Source organism: Onychostruthus taczanowskii, unplaced genomic scaffold (assembly GCF_017590055.1).
Source record: "Onychostruthus taczanowskii isolate IOZ18803 unplaced genomic scaffold, ASM1759005v1 scaffold72, whole genome shotgun sequence".
Lineage (NCBI taxonomy): Eukaryota > Metazoa > Chordata > Aves > Passeriformes > Passeridae > Onychostruthus > Onychostruthus taczanowskii.
The window spans coordinates 212,319-224,441 of NW_024505008.1; the positions used below are offsets into that span (position 1 = coordinate 212,319).

At 41.5% G+C, this 12,123-nt stretch overlaps 1 protein-coding gene across 4 annotated transcripts in view; it reads left to right on the forward strand.

Moving 5' to 3' along the window:
- The first annotated feature begins 556 nt into the window (after positions 1-556).
- Positions 557-12,123, forward strand: part of MAMDC2 (MAM domain containing 2) — a 57,200-nt gene continuing 45,633 nt past the window's right edge. For all 4 annotated transcript variants that reach the window (XM_041422193.1, XM_041422192.1, XM_041422194.1 and 1 more), the window contains exons 1-2: positions 557-683; positions 788-901. In XM_041422193.1, the coding sequence (XP_041278127.1) occupies positions 653-683; positions 788-901 (145 nt within the window). In that variant the 5' untranslated portion in view covers positions 557-652. The remainder of the gene's footprint in view (positions 684-787; positions 902-12,123) is intronic.

Here is a 12,123-nt window from a genome sequence, read left to right on the forward strand (position 1 = left end):
GCAACCTGGTCTAAGTTCAAAGCTGGCTCTGCTTTGGGCAGAGTTTGGGCTGGACATCTCTTATGGTCCAGTCCTGAGTTATTCTGCAAGCCGATGAACTGCAGTACTTGGAGCATCTCAGCAGCTGCTGGACTGTTCCTAGCTAAAAGTGCCAGGTACTCTGCAGGTAAGGTTTAGTGGAAGGGAAGGACAGAAGGGCTAACACGGAGCTCTGGTGGGCTCTTTGCCCTCTGCAGATGTGTTTGAGTGGACACCTTACTGTTGTGCACAAGCACCTGACAGGGAGTACATCAGCCAGAGCCAAGCTCTTGGAGTGGTACCCAGTGACGGCACGCAACGACGGGAGCGATGCACTGCGTACAGGCTGGAAGGCGGGAAAAACCACTTAAACGTAAGAAAGCACATTTTCGCTGCGCGGGGGGTGATACCCTTCCGCAGGTTGCCCGGAGAGGAGGCGGCAACCCCTGGAGGGCACTCCAGCCTCAGCCACTCCGGCCTCGGGCCACCGTCGGGGGCCGACCCCGCTCGGAGACAGGAGTGGGACGGGCCGCCCACCCGCCGTGTCCGCGGTCCCTCCCCGTCCCTGCCGTGCCCCGCCGGGGTGCCGAGCGCCCGCGCTCAGCCCCGCCGCCAGCCCGGCCCGGCGCGGAAGATGCTGCGGCTCTGCCTGCTCGCCGCGCACGGTAAGCGGCGGCGGGGACGCCTCCCGCCCGCCCGGGACGCGCCCGGCGCTGCTGCGGCCCCCGGGCCGGCCGCGCCGTGACCGGGGCTCGTTTTGTCCTTGCAGCTCTACGGCTCGCCGGGGCGGCCTTGCTTTCGCCCGGGTCGTGCACCTTCGAGGACAGCGCCTGCGGCTACCAGTGGGACTACGCGCATCTGCCCTGGACGCTGCACGGCGAAGGTGAGAGCGCTGCCGCTCCCGGGCTCAGCTCCCCCGCGCTCACCGCTCCGCCCGGCGCTGCCGGAGCCCGCGGCGGGCCGGCGGCGGCTCGGGGTGCCGCTGCTGCCGGCCGTGCCGCACCGCTCGGCTTCCCGCGGGGAGCAGCCGCCGTCGAGTTCCTCCCGCCCGGTGTGTTCCTCCCTGACCACAGGCAGGCCCTGCGGGGAAGCGTCTGCACTCCCCCGGCACAGGTATCTCCGCAGGTTCCTGCTGGATGCCTCAGAAATCTCCTTTCTTTCTCTGTCTTTCACGTTTTATTGGGAAAAGATGTCTTTTATCAAAACCTCTTTATAAAAAAACCAGTCATATCCGTCCCATTCCTTATGCATTATTTTCCTTAGGCAGTCCTTAAGCACTATTTTCTTTCTTAATGTATTTTGGGTTCTTCTCCAAAAGTGGATGCATTTCCAGGGCAAGAGACAATCTTCGGCAAGAGTATCTTTGCAACATGTTCAATTAAGGCTTTCCTTTGATTTATAGTACGTCCATTTCAACAGAAAAAGTAAAGTTTTTCAGTAAGTTGTATTAGGCTTTACAAGACTTTATGCTGTTGAAAAGAATATTCAGTCACTGCACAGAGTTTCCATGCAACTCTAACTGCTTGGTAAGTTCAGTGTGGGCTCCAATTTTTGACAGAATCTGCATGAACAAAAGACTTAACAAAAATAAACACAGCATGGTTGTAACTGGGTTATAAAATAATTTAATTTTGATTATGTGTTCAGCAAATTGTCATTCATGAAGTGAAAGCTGTGCTCACACAGAAAAAGGACTATGTGTTTTTAAAGTTTTTAAGCCCAAAAACACGTACCAAGAATAATGAAGAGGTGAGTACAGATACAAAGAGATAGACAACTCCTTAGAAGCCATTAATCAGTGCTCCATTCAAAACTGGCTGGTCCAGTTTTGTATTCCACTTGTCTCTCAGTTGAGAAAAAACATTTTTTCCCCCTGATTCATACCAAATTCTCACCTATGCAAAATAAGTCACCTTCATTGTTACTTTTTAGATTAGTTGGTAAGCTTTGGGAATATACGAAAAACCCTAACTCAGAAAAGCCTGCAAGGATGTAATAATTGAAATATGTACTTTTCCTCTTATTGATTTGATATATATTTCTTAGTTTATTTATTTATTTAAATATATATATATTTTTCTGTATTTTTGAAGGTATTAGTGGAAATTTAGTAATCACCTCTGCTGTCCCAGCTATGCCTCCTAACACCATGCCCTCTTTGTCGGTCTGCAAAGCAGCACTTACTCCCTCCTTGTGATTTACAGGCTGTAATACCACACGGCAGTAGTATTGATTCAGCTCCCAGGGATTGGGAGTTGCTGGGAGCAAAACCTGCAGAAGTGGGTGTGTGTCATGTTGTGCACATCCACACTACAGTGTTCAAGATATAAGGACCTTTGACCAGGGGTTTGGATCAGCAGCAGCCTGCTTTTTTTGGTGCACAGAACACAATTTTTGTTACGGTAGTTTGGTCTTTCTTTACAAACAAACATACCAGCAGCTGCACGGCTTCTGTTATTGCTCATCTCATTTTCAGAGATACATAACTGAACTGTTATACTCTGGGAGGGTATGTGGTATACCAGCTCTCATATTAAGCATAGTTCTGTCAGCATTTCCATTATAAACAGTTTTTCTGCAGCCTGTAATTTGATCTTAGCAAGACATTCTGTGCAAACATTTGGCACGCGAGGTATTGTATTAGTCTCTTCAGAAATACATTGATAGAATCACAAGTAAATCTAGCTGAAAATAATTCATTCTGATCTACACAGCAAGTGTGCAAAACTGGTCATCCTTAGATGCTGTTTCATTATTTTGTCTTACAAAACCATGCCCCTTTTGGCAGCACTGTGTCCTGGTATTTGCTGGTCAGTGTATGTGCATGTGGTGATTTAATGGGACAACAGAGGAAGTTAAGAATGGGAGACACAACTTAGCTTTGAATTGTTCCGCTTCTTCTTGCATTGCTTCCAAGTTGCTTTATTATTTTAAAATGTTATTTATGGTATAGAATTAGTTTCAGTGGGTCTTTCATGGGGATTATCTGACTTGCAGTGCAAGTTCTTGCATCTTATAAATCTCTCAATAATGTAGTCTTTGCCAGACTGTCAAGGTGATGTAAATATAACTAAAACCATGCCCAGAAATTTCCACTCCATACTTGAAAGTATTTTGCCCAGTTGCCAGGGAAGCCAGTATCTTCTGATGGGCCAGGCACACAAAAAGGAAGTATAAGTTTTGCTTTTGTTTGCAGCTACATAGTCCCACTTAAGTGAATCTGTTTCTAAGGTTCAGCTGCTGTTTTAAATGTTTCTGGTTTCTATTTAGTGTTCTGGTAGTTCCAGCATACAATAATTTTTTTTTGTTTAATTTTAGAATTTTCATAATTGAAAAAAATTTAATTTTTATAGCTAAAGTTTTGATACCTGTAACTGGCATTTTAGGTCCTATTTTAATCAAGTGCAAATCAAGAGAAAATACTCAATGCTGCAAAGGATGGCTGTTTCACTGCTAAGAGCTTTACTCAAGACTGGCAAATCAGACTCTAGTGAAGTGGCTGTTTGTAGGAACAGCTATACAATTAAGGCATCTGTCCAGTTGACCCATGCTCCCATAAAACCTCTGCTTCAGTGAAACCCTCTGTAAGCCTCAAGCTCTCTCACATGACTCTGAATTCAGGAACAGGACCTTCAAGCATATCAAGGTGCTTTTTTTAAATGTCAGCTTTTTCAGTCACTGACTAGCTCGCTGTTTGCCTTTTAGAACTATAATGATTTTAGCAGACAAACACCATGCAGGGAAAAATGTAACATACAGAAAAAGCTGTGGATATAAATTTCTAGTGAGCATTGGGGTGGGCTGGGAAGCACACCCAGCTGAGGTCATGGCCCAGGCTGGTTAAGTACAGCATCAGGCTTGAGGGGGCCTGTTCCCTAAGGAGCCAGTTCTGTTTTCAGTGCAGCATGGGAAATTCCATGCAACACGTTCTGCCTCGTAGGATACCAGCTACACAAGAAGCATAGTAATGTTGTTGCTCAGGAAGAGATCATCATAATGTAATCCTGCTTCTGAAATGAGCAACAGATCAATTTGTGTGTTACCAGTGACAAGATCTGAAAGCTTTATGTGAGTTTCTCCTATAAACAGAGGGGACGACAGTCCCTTTTCATTTCAGTGGCGTAGGCATGCCCACAGAAATGTTATTGCGTTCGTGATGCCTCTGAACAGATAATTTTACTTTAAGTTCAGAATGTAAGAGAAAGATTAACCTCTTGGACTCAACCAATGGATAGGAAATGTAGAAATCACATCTATATTCATTGCTACTATAGTAGTTGAGAGTGTTGAGAGGTTTGAGCTCCATGCTGGTTCTGCTAACAGCTACAGGTGTATGGAGCATGAGTTCATGTCAGTTATTTTGGGGCACAGAGCTTTGCAGATACAAAGTGGCTGATTTCCACAAGAATTCACTTCTTTGTCAGCAGCATATGTGTTTGCAAGGGAAATACCAGTTAATTCTAATACGTGCTGTCAAACTGCATAGGGTAAGTTCATCAAATAATCTTGAGGTTTTCTTTAACCAAATTGCACAATTATTTTAGATGACAGACATGCTCTGCAAATCCAAAATGGTCTTTGAAGCAAAGGAAGATGCTCTGTGTAATAGCAGTAATCCTCAGCAGAGTAATAAGTAAAACCATGCAGACCCACTTAAAACAGCAGTAGGAAACACAGCCTTGGTTCAATTGTAGGCATTCTAAAGTGTTAGGTTTGGCATACTGGACACAGCTAAGAGGAATGCATTTTTTGCATTCCTCTTAGCTGTGTCCAGTACAGAGCTGGCCATAACCTGATGGTAAGAACATCCTGCCCAGAAACATTATTAGAGATAAATTTCATTAAACACAATAACTATGTCATGTCTTTTCTGTGACTCTGGGCAATGTTTACATTTTTGCTTAGAATATCTGTACAGCACTTTGTGTGAACTGTGGGTATGTTTTGTTTTCCATTGCCCTTCAGTCTAACAGTGACCAGTTTAATAGTGCTAAAAATAATGTGCATTTTGGCTTTCAGCTTAACTCTGCCCTAATGGAGTTCGCTATGCTGCATCTGCTTGCCTGGATTTAAACACTAGATAAGAAACTTGTCTATTATGACAGCAATCTATAGGGAAGAGCAATTGTTTATATTAGCAATGTGCTCCAAAAAGCAAGTCATTGTTGTTTAACGTGCCTAATGAGTTTTGTGGCACTGAAACATTAAAGCTATCACTGATACAGCTGATAGTTGATACAGATGAATGCACCTGGCTCTCACAGGATAATTGACAGCTTCAAATACCTATTTTTTGAGTGTTGCTTTCCTTCAAAAATTCTGGAAGTGTGTATCTTCATATCTCATGTTGCCAAGGATACATTTTAATAGCCCACATTTCAGGGGTTTAATAATGTTTCCTCTTTCTGCAGTATTTTGAAGAAAAAGAGATAGATTTCACTCAGAAGAGTGATGTAATAGATTACATTACATACAAATATGGCCATTTTTTCTTATTCTTAAAGCTTATGCCTATTTTTGCCTCATTATTCCAAGACTCTCTTCCTGTGATAGACTCCAAACAGGCATCCATCAGGTAACAATTTATGGAAGGCTGGTGAGCAAGCAACATCAATAACAGTAGTTTCAGGCAACTGAAGTTTGTCTTTTGGAACATATTTATCACATAGTTACACTTAAAAATATATGAAAAATAATTTCAAGAGACAGGACAGCTATTGCAGGCCATCAGATAAGTCAGGCGAGAGCAGCAGCATAAGGAGTCTCAAATCTAAATATTGCCTGCATACCATTTAAATAGCTTGTATTTACAGCTGTGCCATATGACTTAAAATTGACCTCTTTTGATCTGAGCTCTCTGATCTTGAATGTCACATCATGTGGTTGTAATATGCAGAGTAATGAAGCAGGTGATAATTGGCAGTCCTAGATTTTGTGGCACAGCAAACACAGTTCATGTCTGATATGTGCTCTGTCATGCTTTGTTACAAACCTGTTGGTAAATAAATTAGCACATTTGAAGTCTTAGTTTTCTTTCCATCTATCTACAGTACTTTCCTTTACATTGGAAAGTACATAATTTGAAAATGTAAAAAAAAGTTGTAACATTGCTGTCTTTGTACAATTCTTGTGATGAGACAAGTGGTCTCACGTGTTTGTTGTGAGATCACTGTGTACTTGGGAGTCAAGGAGACTTGCACCAGTTCGTACCTAGCTGCAGGATAACTCGGCTGGCATACCTCAGAGCTTGTTTGCTGGCAAGTTCTCTGGTGATGAATTTATCCTGCCACAGGGATCTGTTGGTTTGGGATTTTCAAACCTGTAGCCAGGGCATCTCTGCACTGAGTGCTTTTTGATCGAGGGTAGAAGCCCTTAGATTGGCAAGTGGTCTATTTTGCCTTGACCTGATAATTAAAATGTTGGTGTTCCTGGCCAAAGTAATTGAATTTGGAGAGACAGCTGTCCTTACTGAGGAGTGGGGAAAGAAGGGCTGACTTACACACTTCTTTCACATGTAGACTCTTGTGTTCTTCTTGTTTTCCTTTACTTCTGGTACCATTTCTCCTGAACACTCGACTTTGACTACTCAGCCACCACTCTTGTATTAGCAACTCATTTCTTCATACTATTTTCCTGTTAAGGCTGTCACTAGCAGTTTAATAGTAGTACCATGTGTGAGGAGCATTCCGTCTTGCTCCAGCCTATCCCTTGTCTTGCTGATCCCAGACCCCAAAATCTTACATTTTGCTTGCCCAGATATAACTTCCATCCTAGGCTTCTGGGTAATTCTATTGAGCTATGCCCACATTACAGTTATTAGTGTATTTTCCCCATCTTCAGAGGCAGGTCTTGTGCAAAAAAAAAAAAAAAAAATTGCCGAGGGAACTTTATGTCCATCAAGAGCTTCAGCAGCAGTTGCCTGTGCATGATCTCACTTGTGATAAGTCTGGCCTTTCCATTTGCCACAGGGGAACAAACAAAGCCTAAATTGTTGTCAGTGAGTCACTACATGAGAGATGAGTTTCAAAGCATTCCTCTTCTCCACAGAATAGTAACATTCTCATAAGTGTATTTTCACATACTGCTGTTACTGATTCAGCACTTACAGAGTCAACAGCTGCTGTAGTGCGTTTTACACTGAGCCGTGGAATCTGGCCACAAGAGAGGGAGGACGACTCTTAGAAAATTAATGTTTATTGAATATACCTTGCATTTCTGACAATAGGCTGGACTTTGTTTTGCATGAAAATACTGAAAATAGATAATTTGCCACTTGAATTAAAATTAAAAACAAAAGAAAAAGAAAAAATTGTAGGAGGGCAAAAGAGAATTTGGGAGTTGTGATGGAAGTGAAATCACCTTAGTCAAGAAAATCACTTGCACGTAACCCCTGACCTTGCAGATGTTGTTGAAGTTTGCTAAAATTCAAGTACAGACATGCAAATTACTGAAAACTGCTAGAAATATTTTCACCTTTCTGAAAAAGAATGGAAGATGCAAATGAACTGAAGTTAAGTTTCTTTCAGGAATTTCAAGATGAAGCATGGCATGAATTTTTTATTAGTAAAAGTGCTGTTAGGCAGTGCTTTGCGATTATTACACTACATGCATGATTTTGAAAAAATGAAGAGGAAAGCCAATGATTTCCCAGTTCACTTTTTGGAGGGAAGGAAGAAATTTTCACTATAAATTTTGTTCAACATCCAATGTGAGTCAAGATCTGTAGTGAGGAAAAGTAAGCTTGCACTTGTGCTGAAAGGATCATCACAGACGCTCCAGAAGCATTTCTGCTAGTAAAGAAGATTTGTTCATCTTGCACATGGTTTAGACTGTTCAAATCAGAATTCAAACTAGAATCAGCCTGAAAATGCCCTAATGTTCTTATTATATAGGATGCTATTGAGTAGAAATATTTGGAAGCTTACTGAAAAAGTAAGTCCAAACCAGTTACAACTAGTTTGTTTTGTTCACTTTTTTTGGAGCTCTCCCATTGCTTTACTTTCTGAGACGTTTTGTCCCCAGCCACTGTGTGCAAGAGCAATACAAGGAAAGGTATGATTACTTGACTGATTAAACTTACCAAATAGGGCCAAATCTTCTGTGGTTACGTCTCACGAAAATATGCTTTAAAAATTAGAGAGATTCTCCTTTAACTTTTGAGTTTTTACTGTCGTAATAATAATTTCTTGTTGTTATGCTACAGAAGGCCAGATAAAAGGCCACAGTCATCCATGTAATTTTATATAATGCTTTGACTGCTTAGAATGTTTTATATCATTTGAAGAATTTTATTGCTCCCATTGAAAAGAGCAAGCCTCTTTTGCCCCATCGTTCACTGTGTCTCTAGACAGCCAGAGATTAATGTGTGATTATTGTAGTACTTCTTCACATCATAATCAAGCCAAAGATTCCTAAAATTTTACATAACAGTATAGTGGTCTTTGATTAACAGAGAGTGTTCTGCACTATATGGCTGTTTCTTTCCTCCAACACATTTTCCTTTGCCAAATGTGGCTGAAGATCAGTATTTGAGACTACAAGTGTGAGTAATTGTGTTGGTGTACTTTGAATGCTGTTTTAAATAGATGTATTCTCTGATAAAGTACGAGCTACTTGTATTCTGAAAACCTTGTAAGTCTAGTATGAAAATAACCATGAATCATGGTAATTAGATTTCCTTTTGAAACATTAGCCAAAGTCTTTTAGGAAACAGAGTCTTCACAGTTTTCAATTAGCAAACTGCTAAAATGTTTTAAGAGGCACTTTTGTGACGTGCCAAGTTTCTTCAAATTGCCTTGCCCACAAACTATATTTGATAGAAAAAATGCATAAAGAGCTACAGTAAAGGAAAGGCAGTTTACAGCTGTTGTGTACAAAAAACCATGTTGTATACAAAGCCACTGAAGAAGTAATTGTCCATTTTTCAGATTGTCTTATTTTTTGGATGTTACATCACTAACAATTGATCAATACTGTGAGACTGTTGCCTTGTCTACCCCTCATGGTTCGAGAAGATTGGAGCAGGCTTCTGTGTGACAGTGAAGTCTAGGAAAATGCTAATGCATTTGTGGCAAAACTTTACACCTGGAGGGTAAGGAAGCCAGACAATTATACCTGATCATACCTGTGAATAAGCAGATTACCCTGTTTTCTACTAATAACATTAAAGATCATGTTCTAAGGCACTAAACAAAATTTAGATTTACTCTGCAAAACCTTCTCTTCAGTAAAATTTTTACATGTTTCAAAAAGCACTTTCCCCTTGCAGTAGAAATCCTCAGTGGATACATAAGATGGGGAACCTTAATTGTCCAATGTACTTACTAACTCATTTGTAGATCTGGCAATGAAAATGTGACTCCCTTTGCTGGCCTCTTTCACATTTGCTAAACAGTGTTTTTTCCTGCCTGGAACATGGTTTCTTGCTTTTCAGAAATTGCCATGAACATGACTTGAGAAGGCCCTGGAAAAAAAGGCTGGAGTCAGCAGGTGGCCTGAGTGCTTTCTCTGGGTTAGAAAACTGCGGAATGCAGAAAACACCACTTTAATGTCTGTCTGTTTATTCCAGGGTTAGATGGTAAGGTTGGTGCCTGAATGTAAGAATCCAGCCAGGCTCATAGAGTTACAGGTACCTGTAAGGCAAAGTCACTTCTGACTTAAAATCTTTATGGATACTGCATGATCTGTGAGCACTGGAGGGTCTTTTGGGAAGACATTCCATTTTTTTTTTTATATTGTGGCCTAGTTAGAAACAGCTCAGCAGGAAAGGTTGTGGGGGCTTTGGTGGATACGAGGTTGAGCACTAGCCAGCAATGTGCCCTTGCGGCAAGGGCAGCTCATGGTGTCCTGGGCTGAATTGGCAGTGTTGCCAGGAGCTCAAGAGTGACCCTTCCTCTCTGTTCAGCCCTGTCTGGAGTTCTATCCAGTTCTGGCCTTCCAGTACAAGAGAGACATGGATGTAGTGGAGAGATCCCAAAGAAAGATTGTGAAGATGATTAAGAGACTGGAGCACCTCTCATGTGAGAAAAGTCTGCAAGAACTGGGACTGTTCAGTCTGGAGAAAAGAAGGCTTGAGGAGGAAGTTTATATTATAAATAAATAGCAGGACCTGAAGGGAGGGTGCAAAGGGGACAGAGCCAGGCTCTTTCCCATAGTACCCAGTGACAGGACCAGAGGCAATGGGCACATACTGCAACACAGAATGTTCCCTCTGAACAATAGGAAGTACTCTTTCACTGTGAGAGTGGCTGTGGAGTCTCAATTCCAGCTGATACTGCAGAGTTGTCTGGACATGGTCCTCAGCAACTGGCTGTAGGTGCTTGAGCAGGAGGGTCAGAACAGATGATTTCTGGAGGTGTCTTCCAACCTTAACTATTCTGTGATTCTGTGGCATCTTCATATTTTTGACTGAAAGTTAAGAAAGCCCTGCTGCAGTGGCCTTTCAAAGATATCTTCATGCACAGCAAACGAACACAAGAATTTCTGCTTCCTTTTAAGAATTAAACAGAATAGTCACCTGCTATGTATAGATGCCTGATCCATTTATATGTATGTATATATGAAATCTCTGCACCTTCATGCAAGACAAGAAATGAGTTTGTTGTTGATCCTGTTGGATGAATGATCTCTTAGTTGTAAGCAGGATATGGAGAACTTGCTACTTATGGTGTCTTTGGAGCTTGATTGTCATGTAGCTAATGTTTCTAATGCTTATGGCTGCAGAATTTCGTGGGAAGCAGGTAGGTTAATGTGTCGAGTGCTCTGATGCATTTTGTGACATGATCTGTTCTTTATAATTTCCTACTTTTTTAGTAATTTCCTTTTGAAAGCTTGCCTTTGTCGTGTTCTGTTTTAGACATGGTTGTTATCCTGAGGAAGTTTTAGCAAAATAGTTGTGCTCCATCTAATCACTTTTGGCAGATCATTCTGAACATGAACCTCTTTGACTGAGACCACAGTTCTGCAGCTGTTTGGCCAAAGTGAATTGAGTTCATTTTAGGGCATATGAGAGAGTTGATGGTAATTGGCATCATTATTTTCTGGAGCCAGCAGGGAAGCAGATGAATGAATGGATATTGACTCTGAGTTGCTCTCAGCTCACCACTGTGTTCAGGCAGGTGATGAAACAGGTGTAGATGTTTGTGTTCTCTCCCTTGCATCTGTTTGGGAAATAGAGTCTTTAATTCTCCCATGCCATGTATCCTTAAGCTGACCTGCAGTTCATTATCAGTATTTATTGCTGTTGTCTGCTCCTGGCAAATCCCTTCTTCTCTCATTCCGCTGAGTGCCAGATGCCTGGTGTACAGCAAGGTGCATTCCCTGCCTTAAGACATGTAAACACTTGTGGCAAACAATCACAGTCATTTGCAAGCTCTAGGAAAGAGCTGGAACCAGCAGACCAGGTACCTGGTGATATTTTTTTATGCTTCACAATTTTTCTGAGGTATTTTTTATCCCAGGAGAATCATATTTGTGTACCCAAGTGTCAGGTAATAGTCAGTTTTGTCCTGTATGATTACAGTAGTACAACAGTGAGAACTGGGGTAGTGCCATTGTTGTTATATTTTGCCTCTACTCCATAGTAATTAATTTTCCATTATAAAGCCTGACAGTTTTGTGTCATCCTTAACTGTTCAGTTCAGAAAATTTACTCAATACAGACTGCAAGAAAATGAAGAACTTTTAGTACCGCTTGGACTTTAAGCTACAGCTTGGTTTACTCTCCTAGCTGAGAACAAATTTGGATATGGTTTTCCATAGTGTAAACTGCTTTTTGATTGTGTAAATTCCTGAGTTCTTAAGGAAAGTAAAGTCGGCCTTGAATGCTAGAGTACACAGAGATACCTAAACATAAACTGCAAATGCAGCTATCCTGGTGCCTGCATTTTAAAAGGTAACAAATATAGCAGCAATAATTTTTTTAAGAAAACTGGATATACTAGATCTTTTCTTCCCTTAGAGGTAAGCCTTAGCAACACGATAATGTGGGCACAAGCAATTATAAAATCTGACACTGTACAGAACAAAGTGTGTTTTCTACTCTGTGTCATTATACAGGTTTGTTTAATATTTGCATCTGCAGCTTAATATTGAGCTTCACAGTGC